At 53.2% G+C, this 19,968-nt stretch overlaps 1 protein-coding gene across 1 annotated transcript; it reads right to left on the bottom strand.

The window, feature by feature from the left end:
• Positions 1 to 1,012: 1,012 nt before the first annotated feature.
• Positions 1,013 to 19,369, bottom strand: FRMD7 (FERM domain containing 7). Its single transcript, XM_073358859.2, has 11 exons — positions 19,290 to 19,369; positions 16,341 to 16,383; positions 13,223 to 13,301; positions 10,557 to 10,654; positions 8,980 to 9,094; positions 8,648 to 8,795; positions 6,902 to 6,997; positions 5,903 to 6,066; positions 5,162 to 5,230; positions 5,002 to 5,077; positions 1,013 to 3,905 (listed from the first exon to the last, which is right to left on the bottom strand). Exons 3-11 carry the CDS (start codon positions 13,273 to 13,275, stop codon positions 2,850 to 2,852), a joined length of 1,875 nt encoding a protein of 624 aa, XP_073214960.2. The 5' UTR covers positions 13,276 to 13,301; positions 16,341 to 16,383; positions 19,290 to 19,369; the 3' UTR covers positions 1,013 to 2,849.
• Positions 19,370 to 19,968: the final 599 nt, after the last annotated feature.

The following is a 19,968-nucleotide window of genomic DNA, read 5'->3' as shown; positions in this document are numbered from 1 at the left end:
TGCCCGGGTTTGCCAAAAAAGTTGGGCTGTCCGGGGCCAAAACTGGCCATATGGAATTGCAAGTCCGGGATCTCCAAACTTTTTCAGTCACCCCCCCTCCGCACACACACACCCAGTCAGCACCCCTTCCTCCCTCCCCACCCCCTGCCAGGAGCAATGGGGCCAAAGGTGCAGCTGGGAGCAGGGTAGGGTGGGTGACACTCCTTGCCCATCCCCTTGTGGGAGCTGACCCAGGCCCCGCCCTGTCCCCTCCATGAGCTCCACTGTTTGGGACCACTGCCCTAGGCTGCAATAAGAGCCACCCAGGGAGCCCGGCCAGCTGTAGGGAGCCCAGGCCTTCCACCTGCCCTGGGAGCGGGGACCCCGAGAGCAGCCCCTGGCCCACATCCTTGCACCCCAAGGTGCACCACCCAGGGCAGGTGGAGGGCCCAGGGCTCCCCACAGCAACCAGGCCCCCTGGGCAGCTCTTACCATGGCCCAGCTTCTGGCCAGTCAGGGGACATGGAAGGGGAAGAGCAGGGGGCAGGGCCCCATGGCAGGGATGTGGAGGCCCAAAAGTTCTGTGTGTAAATAAATCTTCATCCGCCTCTGCCCAGGAGTCAAAATACTCAGCACCTGAGGCGCTGCGTGAGGGAGTCAACCTCAGGGCCCTTCTCTGGCAAGGTCCCTTGGGGTGGGGGTCCCTTTGGAAATCCAACCAAGAGTTTTGCTGCTTCAAGCAGTGAGGCAGCCGACCCAGGGATGGTCCAGAAGGGGGTCAGCAAATGGCAGCTGGCAGGGGCCAGGCAGGGCCGCTCTGTGGAGGGGGTGCAGGATTGTGATGAGTGTCCTGCGATCTCCAGGTTTAACCCGCACCTGCTGTGCATCCGGTGGGTGACCCTGGGTGGAGCAAGGAGGAAGCTAAACACCTGGGCATTCGACGGGTACGTAGGCTCCACTGGCCCACAGCTGCTTCTGCTGTGCCCGAAAAAGGAAAAAGACACCACACCTAAAGCAGTGGGGGAGGGGTTCGTTTGTTTTATTGTCCAGCTGCTAAAACGATAGAACAAAGACGAGAGCTTGAAAAATACAGGGTGGGCAGCATCCTGCTAACCCCAGTTGTCTTGACCGTTCACTTGATGTTTGCGTCTTTCCCCACCAGGAGCGTGGCCAACAAAGCCACTCTAGCACGGTGCCCGACAGCCTGGTTTGTTGGCTCCCTGCCAGGCAAGTGTGTGACCCCAGAGCACCCCCACAGGCATGCTCCAGCCTTCCCTTACAGCTGTGGCCTACAGGACTGGACAGAGAACACGCCAGAATCTCACAGCAGCCGGGTCGGGCTCGGGTTGGGTCGCTTGGACCTTTTTTTCCTTACAAAGCGTTTGAGGGGAAATTAGATGTTTTAAGAACTAAAATACAAGGTTAAAAATAGATATTTCCACTTTCCTGTGGTTGGTAAATACAAGAGCTGGTCAGAAAACATCAATATTTGAAATTTTTCAACACCAAAAAAGGGCAACATTTTTTGCAAAAATATGTTCCTTTCTTTTTTAGCCATCTCTAGTAACCACAGTGTCTTACTTTGCAGTGAGACAGATGACCTGGGAATGCCTTTGGGAGCCTGTCCACCTGCATAGCACTCTCCTGTTACAGCTTATTCCAAGTGAGCGCCTTGTTTGTGCATTGGCTGGTCCGTTCACTACTGATGGAAGGAGGGGCCCATTCAGCCAGGCTGAAGTATTTGCGCGTTCCCCATCAGTGATTCCAGCCAGGTCTCTTGGCTGCTCACTTGAATTTAGGGGTCGAGAAGCCTGCGTCTCTGGGAGCTCAGGTTTGGGCCCCCCACAGGTACTGCTTGTGTGGCCATGCGCGGTCTCTTAGCAGAAGGAAGGAGAGAGATGGATGTGAGTGGCAAAGACACATTTTCACTGTCAGTCGTAATGGGAGGTACCGTTCCACCTCACTGCAGGCGGGGGGGAGCCTGCAAGGCAGCCGCTAAAAACGATTTACAAACTGACCGGCAAAATATGTTTCTCGGCAGTATCTTTGCTGTGGCTGGGGAAGAGGTGGCGTTCGCTCCCTACACAAATCTGAAAGCCAGTGGCCAACACACTGGGATGCAACTCCGACGTACTCAAGCCAACCTGTCTAGTGGCTTGGGCGAGGCTCTCTGCTGCACCGCCCTTGGTTAGAAGAGAGGTGCTCCTCGCCATCATTAGTGATGTGGCAGCATCAAAATACAAGCGGTTGGTGTCACAGAGTGGGCGCCTTTGTGATCAGGAGCTGGGGCATATGGAGCTGCCATAACAAACATTCTGCTAACACACTCACGAGTCTTCCCAAACAGGCTCCCAACGGCCATCAGCCCAACTGAGGGTCTCGTGCGCTCTCCATTAGAAACAGACATTTTAGCAGCTTTCGTTTAATGGTGTTTCTATTCCCCTCGCGGAGGAGAATTGACGTGACACTTCTGTGGCCCTGCTGTTGGACAGTGGTTCTCCACCTTTCATGCATCAGGACCCTTGTTCCCAAGTGGCCATGAGCTGACTGGTGCTTGCCTGCCATTTAGCAATTTGGGGTGAGCCCAGTGGACGTGACTAGCTGACCCCCCGTTCATTGAGAACCTCGATGTAGAAGATTTTGCTGGGGTGCCCACTGTTGGCTACTTTTTTCTTGCCTGTTGCCTAGATCTTTATGTCCTAGAGCTCCCCTGTCATCCATTAACACAGTCTCTACAGCTAATTGTACTCACACAACACTAACCCGTCACAATGCTTAGCAAGGAGGGAGCAGCATCACACAAAAATGACCTTCCTGTTCCTTCCAGCTGGCTTTGGAAATCTCTGCGCTCTCAAGCCGATTGGAGACGGTTACGTGAAATAATTGGACATGCCCATTGAAGTCCTTGCTTCTGCACTGCTTGTCGCGAAGGACACCTCTTCATCCTCCTCCTCCAGCTGGAGGCTGCCCGAGGACAGACGCACCCGGGCCAGGGGTGACTTTTCTACCCGGCCATACAGAGAGTAGTAATCCACGTTCAGGAGATCCGAGTCGGAGTCACTGGACTCGGTCCCGCTGCCCACACCGCGTTCGGCCTGGCGTGGCGCTGCGGCGGGGTTGGAAAGCCCTTGTTGGGCGAGCAGGGACCGTAAGATACTTACTTTTCTACTGCTCAGAGCAGGGCAAGGGCCCAGCGGCCTGAACTCCGACCCATATGGGAAATGGATGGTCTTCATATCGGACTGGCTCCAAGATCTTTTGGGCAGTTGCTCTTGAATGCTGTAGTCAAAAGCCCCAGCCAGGGTTCTGCTCTCCTCTTCCAGGTGCCTGCCAACACAGCAAGCCCTGGGCAGGGCCTCGGGCTGCAGACCCTTCCTCTGGGCCGGGGCCGGACATCTCTTGGAAGGTTTCATTGACACGGGGCCAGGGCCACTCAGCCCTCTCCCTGCTTCCTCAGCAGCAGCTGGCGTGTGGCGTGGTACCGGGGGAGGCCTGTCCACGTAAAAGAACACTTGTGGAGACGTCGTCTCCAGCGGCTGGCTGGTGGAGGGGACGTACGGTACATCTGTGTAGCTCAGCTGCCTGGAGGCGACCTCCCTCATGTTGCCAACCGAGGTGCTTTTACTGTTTCCAGCGAGCTTGTGGCTGGGCTGGAAGGAGGTCAGCGGGCTGCGCTGCCCGAAGCCGTCGGCCGGCTCCCACTCCGGCTCCAGCTCGGCGTAGGCCAACGGGAAGGCCGAGCTGCTTTTGGAATGGGGCAGGAGCCTGGGGTCAGCCTCGGGCTTGGAGCGCTCCAGCTCCGCCGCGAACGTCACCTCCACGGAGGAATTCCGCCTCCTGCTGTCCAGCATGGGATCTGACGCGTGGACCCCGTTTGCGTTCCAGTAACAGGCTCTGCTGCCATATGCCAGGCGCAGGTCTTCAACCTAGGGAGACAGCAGGGCCCGTTAGGGTAGGGGGACAGGACTGGAAACGGGGGGTGGGGAGGGTGTCTTTCTCTCTCTCTTGTCTTCTATTTGGTTTTATTGCTTTCTAATCATTACAGCCCCAAGAGCAACCAAATTAATAAATGCTGCTCCATAGCCCCTGGGGTCGAACACAGCCCTGTGCCCCCTTCCCACCAGCACCCAAACCAACCAACAGCTGAAAGCCAGGCAGTGAACCAGAAGCTGTGTCTGCCTCACCCCCCCTAGCTCTCCGGGGAGGATTCAGAGGTGAGCCAAGGCCAGGTTACAAACAGCGAAGGCCAGGTGTTTTATTTTCCACACCCCCCGACTTGAGGTGCCCCGAGGGCACTTGTCAGCAGTGGGTGCAGCTTTCACACACACGCACCCACCTTGCAAGGGTGGGAACGCGGCCAGATTCTGCTCTCAGCATGGGGCTGGGCAGGGCGCAGGGAAAGCCCAGCCTGAGCCATGCGGTTACCGTCAGAACTTTGCAGGGTGTGGCCATGAGGCAAAGTCCCACCGGCTAGGCTACCTTGGTGGTACCACTTCCCTTCCCCTGCCGCCAGGAGCCACCTCTGTTCTAGCCCCTCTGGGCCACTAGGGGAGCCCTTAGCTGGGGTGGGGTGGGGGGATGAACACGTGCTGTTATCCCCTGGTCGGGTGGGAAACAGAGAGGAATGTGGGTCCCAGCACGGAGGGAACCAAGTCTCCCGAGTGTGTCCTACACACACACACACACACACACACACATGCCCCATTACAACGCAGCACGATCCACTGTGCAAGGGGGAGATAACATACCCAGCGCTTCCCACACACACTGTACAGTGTTGTACACAAGTGCTGGCCCCACCCTGGGGTTCACTCCTTCGCCATTCCCATCGACATGCGCTCCCCTGTTCGCTGCTGTGCCATGCTCCCAAAATACCCGGGGAATGGCCCAGCCTGGGGTCCCGCGCAACTGCTTTCCCTCCAGTACAGCAAAGGCTGCGGTGGAATGATTAACCCGGCATGGCGGCCGGTGGCTTTCTCCATCAGCGACAGACACTGTATTTCTCTGAGGAGAGACCAGTACCTGTTTGGACACGTCTGTGAGGAGGTCTGGGGACGAGCGGCACTGCCTTTCGTGGTACTGAGCCGGGTAGTGTTTCCTGCAAATCCAAGACGCACGCGTCAGTTTCCCCTTGCAAATAACCCGTGAAATGCTACAAAGCCGCCTCCGCCCCCTCAGATACCTCTCAAACGGCGTGCTCTTCCCCTTCCCCTTGCGCCCATGCTCCAGCAGCTGCCGCTGGGTTCTGCCACTGGCAAGGACAGAAAAACGCTCGTGAAAGACCAGTTCTAACAGTGCTGCCCGTACAGCGGGACTGGAACCTCTGCTGTAGCCAACACAGCAGCAAGGGCTGGCTCACGCCTTGCACTACAGGCCTGGACAAAGGAGCTAGGGGTGCAGGCAGGCAGGCCTGGCCCGGCCCTGCTGCTTCCACAAGAGGTGGGCTGGGTGAGATGCAAAGGGTGTGGGTAGAGGGGTAATGGGCCTAGGCTGCCTCGCCCAGGCAAAGAGGAAGCCAGACAAGAACTGCAACTCAGAGGAGACTCTCGGGGATAAAAGCCCTGGGGCATGGCTCAGTCCAGCTGACTCTGACTCCGGGGCTACAAATCACTGTGTAGACGTTTGGCTCAGGCTGGAGCCAGAGCTCGGGGACCCTTCACTTGAGCTTCAGACTGAGTAGCTACAAAGCAATTGTTCTGCCCCAGAGCCCAAGCCCTACATGCCATGTTAGCTGACCCGGGCCAGCCACGGGGGTTTTAATCCCTGTGTAGACACAGCCTTTGTCCCACTGCCGCCCTCCCAGGGCTACTTGCTCATCAGGCTGTGCCTAAAGGCACATGCAAGCGCCAGGTTTCTTTGCCCCACACAGCTAACACTACCAAAGAGACTTATGGTATTAACGGAGCTAGTGTGAGCGATTTACCTATAGCGGAAACTTGAACCTTTGCTGCACAGGAGGGCTTTGGGCTTGGATTTTGGTTCTTCGGAGAGTCTAAAAAAAGCGTGGTACTCCACACATGTCTTCCAAAACGTTTTGCACGCGTCTCTGCTTGCCATGGTAAACTCTAAGGTGTCCTTGCACAAAGCCTGGATGAGAACCGGACATTCGAAACACAACCCAAAGGGTTAATCCACCCCCACTCCCCGCCGTGCTGCAAAGTCAGTGTCCAACAGCTGTGAAAACACGAGCACTTTTTCACACAAGGAGACATGCACCTTTGTGCAGCGAGTGATGCAGGCCTGGTCTGTGAGCCCTGTGACCCAGGCCCCTCAATGGACTTAGAGCTGAAACTGAGTGTGGGTCTCATTGGGGACCGGGTGAGGGCCCCTGTTCTGATGTATATGGGCCGCTAGTCTGTGTTACACATGAACCTATCTTCCCCCTAGCAGTGCCTGGGGCAGCTGAACGTATAACCAGGCTGTCGGCTGGAAATACACTGGGACCCCAAGGATGTTATCCATCTTCACATTGTGGAGGCCTCACCACGCTGTGCCCCTGGGGGTTCTCACCCATTTCACCAGCATGAGAAGAAATGTCTCAGGACAAATAAGAGAGCGGTGCAGAGGTGAAGCGAGAGACCACACACCAACACTGACACAGCCCAAGGGAACAGATTTTATTGGAAGTAAGTGAACTTTGGGGCGGGGCGCTGGAACAGGGAGGGATGGGGGGCCATGGCCCCACCACTTTTAAAAGGGAGAAGGGGCGGCGTGGAGGCGGGGCCTCGGGGAGATGGGGTGGCATGGGGGCAGGGCCATGGTTCGGATGCCAGTGACACTCCCCGACACACACACTGTTAAGAGGCTTTCACTGCCCTGCTTTGGGGGCCCTCCAACCTTGGCAAAGTCCTTCTAACTATTCCTAGCTTGATACAAACACGTAATCTTCAACCCTGGCAGCTGGCGGTAACGTGGTACTTACAGAGATATTTGCATGTAGTTTGATTAGAAAATGTTTCCTCTTAAAACTCAGTTTCCGAATTTTGGCCCAGTTGAATGTGTTGATCTTTGTGTTCCCCTGCAATGACAACGCATTGGAGCATGATTGGTCATGGTCAATCTTTACAAGCCAGGGCCTTGATCTGGCGAAATGCGCTCAGCTTCTATTGACTCCAATGGGTGTAGGTGATGCTCCAAGGATTTGGCCTCAAATCCTGCTCACTTTACAATCCCACAAATTTACCAGCATCGGTTTACCCTGACTCCAAGGGGATGGCATCAGACAAGCGGATTTGGACCCAACCGGGAAGGATAAGACTACAGGGCCTGATCCTGTGTTAATTGACGTTAATTGCAAATCTCCAAGGGCCTGTCCAAAGCCCCCTGGCATCAGTGGAAAGACTAGCACTAATTTCAATGGGCTCTGGCTTAGACACTCCCGCCCCCGGTCGATTTCAGTGATGCAGGATCAGGCCCTGTATGAGGCGGGGGTGCTTTATCCTCTGTCCGCTGGGCAAAGTGCAGGTGTTATGTACATTATTCCCACATTAACCTAACCCTAATTTACCTTTACTGCTCTAGCATGCGTTCTCTCTGGGCAGCAAGCTTTAAAGGGAACTCCTCAATCCGACTGGGTTATTGCCACGTTTATGACACCAAGCGCCGTGTTCTCACATTGAAAAATAGTGAGTGTTAGAGGAGGCAGTTATGCTCCTGTTATGTCACGTGTGCGTGCGTCTACCTCGCGGAATAAACAGCCAGGCATCGCATCACTCGCCTTAGCATGTGCTCCACATGCGGCCAGCTATTAACAATGGGCCACTCGTTATCATTTTCTTCCAGCCCAAGTGGCTTCGCAGGTTGGAATTAGCCTACTGTATGCAGGAAACACAGAGGTATGTATCTACGCTGCGCAGACGTCTTGATTATAGCACTCGGGAATTGCATCGCCATGAGATGGCTATTTTCGCTTGAAGATTATATGGGAAACGTGCGGCGTTGCCATAGAACGTGAACGTCTTACTTCTCAAACACGTTAGTTTACAAGGGGCAAACAACACTAATTCTCCAAGAGGGCACCTCCCACATCAGTGGGAAGCCGTGTATGGAGATGTAGGGTGTGATTTGTCACTCGTTAGCACTGGCTAGAGCTCAGAGACTTGCCCAGCTTGAACAAATGTGGAGGGAAAAGTTTCAGAATGCTTTGTTTTGACATTTTCAAAATGAAAAATTCCAGATTTTTTGGTTCATAACAACTTTTTGTCTAGAAATTTAAGCTAATTTGGCTGAAAAGGGTTAAATTAAAAAAAGATTAAAATTGAAACAAAACGTTTCAATTGACCGGAAACTAAAAAAAAATCGATTTTGGTTTGTTTGTGACTATTTTTGAGATTTTTTACTTTTCAGGATAGGAAATAATTTTCAACTCTGGGTCCTAGGACAGGAAAACCATCTCCCCCCAGCGCTTAGCAGGCTGGTTAGTGGTGAAGATAGGGAAGTCCTTGGATTTCAGACAGGGGCCTACGACAAAAAATGTTTACTTCCCTTATCTACTCACTACAGCTCCTAGCTACAGAGCCTGTCCCATCCCTAAAGTGATTTCTTGATGCAGGAGGACGGCACATAGGCTCTGGTACAGCTAAAAGACCTTTGATGAGAATGGAAGGAAAAGCTCTTCCAGAAGGGTCCCATTGCATTGTACAGTAGGAATTTAAAAGGGAAACGTTACCCGTAAAACCAGCACTCCCATGTGCGTAACAGCCAGATTGATCTGCGTCCCTTCCCCATCGCTTGCAGGGTGGGGTCTAATCCCATACATGTCTAACTTCCTGGCTATGTCCAACAGGTGAACGTCCGACTCAGCTGGTGTCTTCCCACTAGGGAAGGAAGAGGGTTATAAGTCTAATGACATTAGAATAAAGAGCCCCCTCTAAAGTCCTCTGACAGCACCCCCACATACTGTATTCAACAGTCTCTGCTACAGGTATTTAATATCTGTGCTGTGAAAGGAGCAGGTATATTAGGAGCTGAGTAGGGCACAAGTGTGGATGAAATGCTCACACATGCTTCTGGTGATAATGCATGATCTTATCATCTAAATATTCCTGGTTGGGTAAATACTGGTGGCTCTCCAGGTGCTTCTTATCTGTTTCTTCATGAAAGTCCCCCAGCTCAGCTGTACGGAAAGAAACGAAGAGCGGCATTTAGCAATGTCCATTGAGGAGACCACAGCAGGCAAACTGAGCAAGTATTCAGAGACCAGTGACTTCGCTGATCCCTGCCAGGACATAGACATGGTGCGTGCGGGATGGAAACAGCCAAGACAGAGAACACCAGCTACCAGCTCTTCCTAAATGTGATGTTTCTGATGTACCCACACTGAGGACCTGGTCCTGTCTCACTGACATCAATGAGAGTTGCTGTTAGCTTCAACGGGAGCTGGCCTGAAGAACCAGTGACACACTGTTCTGACAACAGGGCTCTTCCTGCCTCAAGGGCTTTGATGGGCATGGAAGGGGCCCAGCACCTTATCAGGGGCACTCAGCCCCTCAGCGGATGGGGGCCTAGCTAAGCCGGACTAAGGGCCTCATCCTTCCAACCTCACTTGTGACTGTAAGGATTGCTCACGTGACTAAGGGTCAAAAGGTCAGGCTCTAAGTGGAGATCCAGATGCCTTCACTCAACCTTTCCATTTTGGACCATGAGTGGTGGCCCTTTGACCTGTGGGAGGCCATGCAGGCTCCATGCAGTGACTCTTGGGGAGGGCTGAAGGCCAAGGGAACAAGCCATCCCTGGCTGGACCATGGTGTGGGAGACTCTGAGAGTTGGTCGCCCCAGGGACACTGAACAGCCTGGGCCATCTTGCTAGCCAAAGACTGTTTCCACTCTGGTAACGCCCTCCCTGCTGTTCTGAGATGTACAGACGCTTCCGATTCAAAAGCTCAGGGAACACAGCTGGGCAGCATTGAACCGTCTTTGAAAACACACATTAACTCGCCTCACTGCACTCCAGTTCAGCAACTCCGCCCTCCTCCGCAAGCCCTTTACGCACGTGTTCAAGCCCCCTTGCTCCAGTGCTCTACTGAGCTGGCGCCTTTGGGCTTGCTCCTGCTCCCGTCACAGCCAGGGAAAGATTCCTAGGGACTTCAGAAGAAGCTGGCTCACCCCTGAGCTGCACCCCTCTCTCCTGAAAGCAGTCTCCCAAGGCTGCTGCTAGGCTTGCTCTCCTGTGGCCAGGCCGACGCTGAAGCATGCTAGGCTGATTTCACTCAAAATTCTGGCTGCAAAAGCCAGATGACGGGATATAATAGTGAGTCTACTGCAGTCAGGGTCTGCTACTGCACTCAGCTACGGGCAAGGATCGGGCAAACAGACAGCATTTGTCAGACATCCACTGCTTTGCCCTGACATCCAGAGCAGAGCAGGGGGGTTGGTTTGTAAGCTAAGCCATGGTTTGGAAGTGAATAGTTAGAAACGGGCTTTTGGAACAATACAACAATGCACCGTTTTTCAGGCTAAGAGGGCCAATGGTGATCACCTAGGCTGACCTCCTGCATAACACAGGCCAGAGAATGTCACCCTGGGCTTCCCTTGTGGCTGAACAAGAGCGGATCTAGAGCATGCTCGTCTGTCCTTACACTGCAAGAGGTGCGACACCAGCAAAGCGGCACTGTTCTCGCTGCCCGGGAGCCTCCCGACTGCCAGGTCCCTCTTGATTTGAAGGGTAAAGAGATACCTGCAAAGGAAGAGAGAAGAGTTTCCTGACAGAGAGCAAATGTTCCCGCTCCCAGCTCAGACAAGTTATTAAGAAACACAGCCAGCCCACCTCCTGCAGCAGGGACTTTGCTAGACAGGGGACCCTCCAGGAATCAGTTAGGCTTTGCACCAGTGAAAGGCCCAACCCTGCAAGGAGCCAAGATCCTTCACCTGCCAGCTCTGCTCGGAGTGGCCGTGCCGGGATCAGTGTGGATGTTTATAAATCTCTGGGCAATACTCAGATGGAAGACAGTACACGCGGGCCCGGCAAGAGACCATTTGGATCCTGATACATCATGTTCACTGGGGCCCCTCCCCGGCCCATTTCATGTCAGTCACAGACATTTTTGAGGCCCCGGTCCAACTGTCCCCATTTCCCCTGCCTCTTGTCTGCCTGACCCAGAGCCCAGGGACGTCAATGGGAGTGTTTCCACTGAGACTGATGGGCTCTGGCTCAGACCCCATGAGCGCTCAGTGGCCCAGAAGAGGGGCAAGTGCATGGCTGGTGGCCCTCTTTTCGCTCCTGGATCAAGGAGATGGGACGGGCTGGTACACACGGGACTCCAAACCATGCTGGTTCACCACCATGTCTGAACGCAGCGCTTTCCAGCAGGGCTCTGCTAGAGAACAGGGTCATGGGGTGTGTTTGGCAGAGAGCGGACTTGAGAATGCTCAAGAAATGATTATTAGAGATAAGAAAAGAGAAAGGGATTTTCACTCTTTGTATGTCTCTCTACTGAGTTCAGAACTTAGCCGAACAGCTTCAGGGTTACGTAACAATGAAACTGGCTTGTGTGTCTTAGCTGTAAAATCCTTGGTCTGTGCAAACAGCAGGGCCCTCCCAACAAAGCAAGCTAATAAGTAAAACCCAAGCCCACAAAACACAGACCAGACAGAAGAATAAACACCCGCTGTAAGATAAAAACCACTGGCTGGAGCCAGTGGGGTTGACAGCAAAGAGGAGAAGGACAGAAGTGGACAGCTAAGCAAAAGGGTATTAATTTAGGGGATTTATGCATGAGAATGTTTTACTGAGGAAGTCATACTAGAAAGGTACACAGATGGGCAAACTGAGTCTGTTCAAAGTTACAGAACCAAGGAGAAAGTTAAATGACTGACCCCAAGCGACTGGAGAGGACACATGGGAAGAACACAGCAGAGACCAGAGATTTGAAAAAGTCACCCTGTCCCCAGGAAAGGTAACTATATCACTTGTTGTTCTTGCCATATCGGGTTTTGCATGTATATGTGATGGCAAGGTGATCATGGCGTTGTCTTAAAATGCCCAGAATAAAGGCTAAACTGTTCAAGTCTCAGTTGAAGTGGATCTCGTTTTACTCCCAACAGTTCTTTCATTACCACTGTGGACAGGGATTTCTTCAAATCAGAGAACTCTGTTGCTGGCCTGGCTGCGAAACCAACCCAGGTAGGGCCTGCGGAGGGAGTCACTTGCCTCACAGGCTGTGCCAGAAGTAAAGACATGAGCTGATAGTTTCCCCAGAGGGAAGAGAAGAAGTTAAAGGGGATGATGGAAAAGGGGGCGGTAGGGACTCGCCTTCGGAGCGGACTGGGAGCTGCAGCCGTCCGATGCAGATAGGAAGCAGCCCTGGCTGAGTAGGGGCTGGCGCGGGTGATGACCTGGCACCTCCCCCGCCCACAGTAACTAGACATTGGGCGCCTGGCCAGTAGATCTGAAACTGGACTTTCTGGTTGAAAACCGGACAACTGACCACCCAAGAGTCCAGTCCCCTTCTATTGCAGAAAACCCTAACATGTAACCCCATTCATAAACGTATCAAGGTCCATCGTAGACCAAGACAATCAACCAGTATCCTGGTGTGATTTTGATTTTAAACTCAGATCATTTTACACATTGTAAAGAAGCATTGTAGACACTGGTGGTTTTAGCAGCAAGGTCAGGAACAATTGAAGCTTTCGACACCCAGTGTGTGGGAAGCAGTTTGGGATTGTAAAATGAGGTGTGTCACTTGGGTGTTTATCAGAGAAATAACACTGGCATTTGAATGGCAATCTGTAGGTTTCAGAGTGAATACAACACTTCGAACTATGGGGCAGGTCACACCTCTCAGAGCTATTGTCTTAGGTTGGCTAAAGAATCTGCATGAAGCTGCTGCGTTGGTTTTATATTTAGTTAATGTCTGTAATGTTTTCTCCAAAACATAATTGTTTTTTAAATAAAAACTTATGTTCTAGAGCACAATTTTGCACTAAAAGGTAGGATTCTGCAGCAGATTTATAGATCACGGGGAACCCCAATCAATGCTTAGCAAATAAAAATCTGCAGTATATGGCTATGGCTAATGGACAAATAAAGATGATGGATTAGGCAGAATTGTTTGTGTTTCTAAACAGAGGGTCAGAGAAAGAAATATTTGCAACATATAAATTTGCACCGACAGTCAACATGACTATTGCTAGGGGGCTTGTTTTGGCTATGGACACTGAATGATTTAGACAACGAAGACTGCGTTACAAAGCCTCTAGTAGCGAATAAAAATGTAGACCATGAAAAGAAATGGTGCCCTACCTTGTCAACTCTTCTCTCAGATGTCCAGGGTCCACTGGGAAAAATTTCACCATAAATTTGAAAAGAACCTCCTTAGGATCTTAAAACACAACATCTTCATAAGTTTTATTTCAAATGTCTGTTGAGAACATTTACAAATCTCTTCACACACCCTGCACCCACGCACACCGGGGAGTAAATCACTTTGATTCCTTACAAATTCGGCCCTGACGGGTCGGGGACGTGATCCTGCAGGGTGCTGAGCCGGGGCTTCAATCCAGCCACGTACTTAAGCAGAGGCTCAACTTGAGCCACATGAGCAGTGCTATTGAACTCAGTGGAAGAACAGCCCCACTCCCGTAAACAGGGTAACCCCGACGATTCAAATTAAACACATGCTTGAGCGCTGCCCTGGACTGGGGACAGGGCGCTCAGTGCCTGGCTGGATTGAGCCCCCGCAGAGCAAGTGCAATTCCCATTGGATTCCAATCACCTCACAGGATTGGGCCCATCGTGCCGCTCCTTTGCCCACTGAATTCAAGAGGACCGCAGTGCCCGACGTTCAAACAATCGTGTTTAGCATTTCTTAATGTGCCTATCACAGTGGGGCTCTGGTCTGCCATCTATTCTGAATCAGCCCTTCCCATCGAGACAATACTGAAGTTACGGGTGTGCAATGAAATCCCATACAAACAGAAAATGTAACCAGCTCATTCTGCAGGGCCCAGAGGAGGTGTAAGGAAGAAACAATCCTTCCAAAGGCTAGTTTGTGCACTGAGGGGCAAATTCTGCTATCGGAACTGTAGGGTCAACTCAGATCAGTGTAATTGCAGGGTTGTTTTGGGCAGGGAGGGGCTGTTGGCAGGCATGTCATTGAGAAAATCCTATGGGGAACCATATTCCCAGCACCCACGTCTGCCCACAGTTCCACCCAGATAAATCCTGCAGGCATCTGGGTGGGTTTAAAGAAGGGCAGACTTGTGGGCTTGACAGAGTTTTAAAGCACTTTGTGTCTCGGCCACAGGTGGGCTAGAAGGGAAACCCAAACGGAACGAGGTGGCCTACGAAAGGGCACCGGTAAATGGCCAGACTGCAGTGGAGTTGATTCCGGGGCCCCAGCTGCCTTTCTGTGGAATAATGGACACACAGCTGTCGAGACTAAGGCGGTGGCTACACCACGGAGCTGACGGCGGCACGGCGAGGGCAGATGCTCTAGGCCGATCGGAGAGGAGAGAGTTCTCCCGTCGACTTCATGACGCCAGCGCCCGAGGCGGCGGTAGCTACGGCAGCCGGAGACGCTCTCCCGGAGACACAGCGCCGTCCACACCAGCGCTTAGGTGGGTGTAACTCACGTTGCTCAGGGGGGTGATATAGTCACCCCCCCAAGCCACGTAATTTAGACCAACCTCAGCTGTAGTGTGTACAGAGCCTTCCATGTGGAGCCAGAAAGCCGACGGCTGGGTCTGCAGCCTTGCCCCTGCCTTGCACTGTGTGGGTCGAGGGGACTCCGGGAGCTACATACAAAAGTATTGGCTTCCCTGCAACTGGACTAAGGGTAGAATCACCTGTTCCTCTCAGAGCCCAGGGGGTGACATTTGAATAGAAGACAGGAGTCACCTTGAAGCAGGGAAAAGCTGAGAAATTCACAGGCAGTGATATGGCAGCAGCCTCTGAAATGGCAGCGCTGAGGAGGGAAGGGTCAGGGAGGGGGTGGGGGCACCACCACCTTGGGGACAGCTGTGTTTCAGTCCATTCTGACCGGCATGCAGGACAGCACGCAACAGAACATGCGTATGCAAAACCTGCAAAGGGGCTGCTGCATTTTCTAGCCTGCAGGTCAGGCCAGCCTAAGAGAATGCGGCACACCTGCTTCTGAGCTGTGGCAAATCACCCAGGCCAGCCCAGAGCCGACACATCACAGCCACGAAGCAGGTGCTTGTGCCAGGCCTTTCACTCACGTTGAAATGCATGGAGGGCAATGCTGCAATCCAGCCCCGATGCTTTGTTCTGCAGCCTCACCTCCTGCAAACAGGAACCACGATTTCACACGGGGCTCAGTGCAGCAGATACCTGAGCTTGATCTTGCTTGCAAATTCATTTTTGAAAATCGTAATCTAAGCTGATGGGGAAATGGTTTAGATGATTGGTTCTGTGGCTGGCAGTCTGCAGGTCACCTCGGGCTAATCCCAGCTGGGATGGGATGCTTCTCCCTGCAGAAGCCCAGCACCAGGCCTAGCTGCCGCCAACACCATGCACAGGCCAGTGCTTAATTGTAACGACAGAGGTGCCAGGCTCAAGCAATTTGTTTACATTCATAACTGATGCAGCAGGCCCAGAGGGGCCGGGGCTCAGCCCTGGCACAAATTACACACTGGCCTCCACCCGGGCTAGCCTGTGCAGCGGAGTGAATGTCACCAGTTATAGCCCCTTTGCTTGTGTAAGGGTTGCAGAGACCAGCTTAGAGCTATACTGTGAGCCCCAACTGGGGCTTTACTGCGGCTCTTTACAGCACATGGTCCTAAAACACGGGGTGATTTCCTTATTAACCAGCCTGTTATTAACCAGTCAGGAGGCTTTTACTGTGTTATTAACCAATTAAGTTATCAACTTGCACAAACTTATCAACTTGTTTGCTGTGAGAATAATCTATATGTACACTGCGTATTTCCCCGCCATGCTGTTTATATATGAAGAGTACTATAGTAAATGAAACAATGAATTCGCATTACCGGGGCTCCTTGGGGTAATGTCACTCACTCATTTGGCTTCTGAATCACTGAGGTCTGAGTATCATGGCTCTATGCACATGTAGCTACACTCCAGACAGAAGAGTAGCTTTTGGCCCAACACTGAGCAGGCACGTGAGCTGCCAGGATCTCGCAGCCTGACTTTTGTTACAGACAGGACAGCATTACCCTTGCTCTGCTGACAGACCGTGATCAGGATGTAGAATGGAACCTGAAGCTTGGCCAACAGCCTCACCCAACTCCGCAGCACAAGGTGAACCCAAGCAAATGCCAGAACCTGAAAGCCCATGTCCCCAAGCCTCAGCCAGCTCACGAATGTGCTGGTGAGACTTCTGGTATTAGCTGACATTTGTCTGCAGCGGCTAGTCCACGGTTATTCCTTAGACACTTACTTTTCGTCTGCTTTGTTATGGGTTTTAGAAGCTCCAGCCAAACCTGCAATAACAGCAATGGAGAAGTTGGTGAAGACACAGCATGAAGTGCTGGGTTTGTATTAATAAAAACAACACAACTCTTTCTGTCAGGAGAGAAAGTAGAAAAGATACAGGCCTGCTGATGCTAAGAAAAAACTAAAGAGTGACCTGCCAGTAATGGGGGAGGGAAGAATAATAAACCCAGATGGGGCCGTGTTCTCCCACTGCAAGACAGGAGGAAGTCACTCGAGCACACTGAAGTCAATGGAACTTAGAATCATAGAATATCAGGGTTGGAAGGGACCTCAGGAGGGCATCTAGTCCAACCCCCTGCTCAAAGCAGGACCAACCCCAACTAAATCATCCCAGCCAGGGCTTTGTCAAGCCGGGCCTTAAAAACCTCTAAGGAAGGAGATTCCACCACCTCCCCAGGTAACTCATTCCAGTGTTTCACCACCCTTCTAGTGAAACAGTGTTTCCTAATATCCAACCTAGACCTCCCCCCCTGCAACTTGAGATCATCGCTCTTATCCTTAGGGGAAGAATTAGGACCAGGACACTCAAGAATTTTGATAGTTTCCACTTTTACTTCTGCTTTTGTGCAATGCCCGGGGTGGGGGTGGGGGTGTGCCTGTTCTGCAGGAATCTCATTGTGCAACAAGAAGAAATGGGGGGGGGGGTTAAGAATCCTGATCGAGACTAAAATCCCTTTTAAAAAACACGTGTAGGCTCTGAACAGGTCCGCTGATAAATGAGTGGGCCAGAAAGCACTCTGGGAAGCCCCTATGCCTGTAAGGGTCATGGCACAGCCTGTGCCCCCAGCATCCACTCTGCCCGGCAGAGCTTTCTGAAGGTTACTATAAAGTTATTCTAAGAAACCAGGGTGGCTAAAGTGCCGTCCATGAGCCACGCGCTCCCCACTGCAGCCGCTTCCGCCTTTGGGCCCGAGACAGAGCCCGGAAGGTCTGTGAGGGTCAGCATGCGGTGCTGTCCCGCAGCAGCCCTCCACCCTGCCCACAATGGAGCGCTGCATTGCGGCACCTGCCCCTTCACATTGTCACGCCACAGGGCCGCTGCAGCATGCCAACAAGGGGCAGCTCTCAAGCTGGTGTGACCCCCCCACCACTTATCGTCCCTGTGATAGGCAGAAGTTTCCACTCTTCTCAGTTACATCTGAACATCCCTATTCCGCCCTCTTCACAGAGAGGCCGTGTGGTCTAGTGGACGGGGAACAAGGAGACCCAGTCTCCATTCCTGGCTCTGCGTGCACTGATCTGCTGTGTGCCCCCTGGCAAGTCACCTCCCCTCCCTGTGTCCCGACTCCCCGCTCCCCCTTTTGTGGTGTCAGTGGTCAGGCTGGAAGGCCCGGGTCTTCACAGGTGCCTCGCGCCTACCGAAACCAGTGGGGGTGCAGCGCCTTACGTCCTTTTGAGGATCTGGGCCTGGGCAATTGGGTGCAGTAACGATCTCTCACTGTGCCTGTTCAGAGCCCCGTCCAGCCAGCTCCACTCTGGCCTGGGCCTCCAGGTGCTGTTGTAGGGTTGCCAACTTTCTAATCACACAAAACTGAACATCCTAGCCCCACCCCTTCCCTGAGGCCCCACCCCCTGCTCACTATATTCCCCCTCCCTCGGTGGCTTGCTCTCCCCCACCCTCACTCACTTTCACCGAGCTGGGGCAGGGAGTTGGGGTGCGGGAGGGGGTGAGGGTTCCAACTGGGGGTGCGAGCTTGGGGATGAGGGGTTCAGGGCTCCAGGCTGGGGAGTGAGGCCAAGGGATTCGGAATGTGGGAGGGGGTTCTGGGTTGAGGCAGGGGGTTGGGGTCTGGGAGAGGGTACAGGCTCTGGGCTGGGGCCAGGGATGAGGGGTTTGGGGTGCAGGAGGTGGCTCCAGGCTGTGGAGTGGGGCTGAGGGATTTGGAGGGGGCCACAGGTTGATGCCAGGGGTTGGGGTGCAGGGGGCGGTGAGGGCTCCGGCTGGGGATGCATGCTCTAGGGTGGGCCCGGGGATGGGGTGGGGCTCACGGCTGGGGCACAGGGTTGGGGTGCAGGCTTCCCTTCGGTGGCTCCCACTCAGTGGCGCAGCAGGTCGAAGGCAGGCTCCCTACCTGTCCTGGCTCTGCGCTGTGTCCCGGAAGCGGCCAGCAGGTCCAGCTCCTAGGCGGAGGGGCCAGGAGGCTCCATGCCCTGCTTTTGCCCATAGGCATGCCCCCCCCCCAGCTCCCATTGGCCACGGTTCCCAGCCAATAGATTGCGGAGCCTGTGCTGGGCGTGGTGACAGCGTGCAGAGCCCCATGGCCCCCCTGCCTAGGCGCTGGACCTGCTGGCCGCTTCCAGGGCGCATCGTGGTGCCAGGACAGGTAGGGACTAGCCTGCCTTAGCCCCGCAGCACCACCGATCGGACTTTTAATGGCCCGGTCGGCAGTGCTGACCAGAGCCGCCAGGGTCCCTCTTCGACTTGGTCTTCTGGTCAAAAACCGGACGCCTGGCAACTCTATGTGGCTGTCAAACAAGAGATAGGCAGGGCGGGTAGAAGAGGGGCAGGAGAGGAGCAGAGCGGGGAGGGGAAGGGCAGGTTGTGGGGACAGAGAGGCGCAGAGCAGGTGGGCGGATGGGAAGGCGCTGGGGTCAGGGGCAGACGTCAGGAAAAGGAAGCAGGACCAGCAATGTGATGTGTGTTATCGTGTCACTAAAGACTGTATCACGCTGCCTATGCACACGGTGGCAGCAGTCCCGCTGCATGGCAGCCTTGCTTCGGGCATTTCCCACCTTTAAATCCTTTGCTTTGCAACATTCATGTCTGTCGGAACATATTTTTGAAAGGTAAAAGCGATCTAACAATGGAAGGTTGGGACTGCTGAATGCTGCCCTTGGCTATTGCTGTGTTTCGTTCAGCGGGAACTTGGCCTTATCAAAGAATGTTACTTACATTGTTTCCAGCCTGGCTTTGGAATTCCAGTCCAAAGTATTCCTTCTCCACAAGGTGCAGGTGGCTGCAGCTCAGGTTGAACAACCCCTTGCCAGACGACTTTTGCTAGCAAACAAAAAGCTCATTAGAAGCAGCGCAGTGGGCAATGTCCGGAGCAAGAGGTTAACTGATGTCACTGATGTCAATAAGAAACTCCAGTCATGAATCTTTGAAGCTATTTACGGGCCCCTGGGCTAAGATGTCTTGCCTGCAAAGTAGCCAGCACAATTTTGGGATGAGACAAATAATAATTAAATTAAAATAACAAATACAATAAAACAAACATACACTTCCTATATACAGACGTCTCGTAATTATTATATTCTTCTGCATGCCTTACACTGCCCCCACACGCCTCTGCTGTCTCCTTCCCCTTGTCAGGTGCTGTCCGTATGTAACATGCACAGCAGAGAACCGAAGTCCAAGTCCTGCTTCGGCCATGGGCCTGAATCAGAGCTCATGCTGGCGAGACTCCACTGAAGTCAGGAGAGTTTCACTGGTATAAAGAGTTGCCTCTAGAGTGCATGAGTACACACAGCTGGGCCAGTGAAAGATATTACACACACAGAGTCTGATTTTCACACGGAGCACCCACTCTTTGAAAGTCAGGCCCCTTTAAGATGGGCACCTACAAATGGGC

The sequence above is a fragment of the Lepidochelys kempii genome, chromosome 9, assembly GCF_965140285.1.
Source record: "Lepidochelys kempii isolate rLepKem1 chromosome 9, rLepKem1.hap1, whole genome shotgun sequence".
NCBI lineage: Eukaryota > Metazoa > Chordata > Testudines > Cheloniidae > Lepidochelys > Lepidochelys kempii.
Note: the sequence above shows the minus strand (reverse complement) of the source record. Positions and strands in the feature narration are given on the sequence as shown.

Excerpts from the sequence above, each read along its gene's own strand:
- FRMD7 (XM_073358859.2), bottom strand. The coding sequence starts at position 13,275 with ATGGTGAAATTTTTCCCAGTGGACCCTGGACATCTGAGAGAAGAGTTG. Across the intron at positions 8,796-8,979 it reads CATTATCACCAGAAGCATGT|TGGGAAGACACCAGCTGAGT; the intron begins GTGAGCATTTCA and ends TTCCTTCCCTAG. Across the intron at positions 6,998-8,647 it reads TGGGAGTGCTGGTTTTACGG|GGGAACACAAAGATCAACAC; the intron begins GTAACGTTTCCC and ends TTGTCATTGCAG.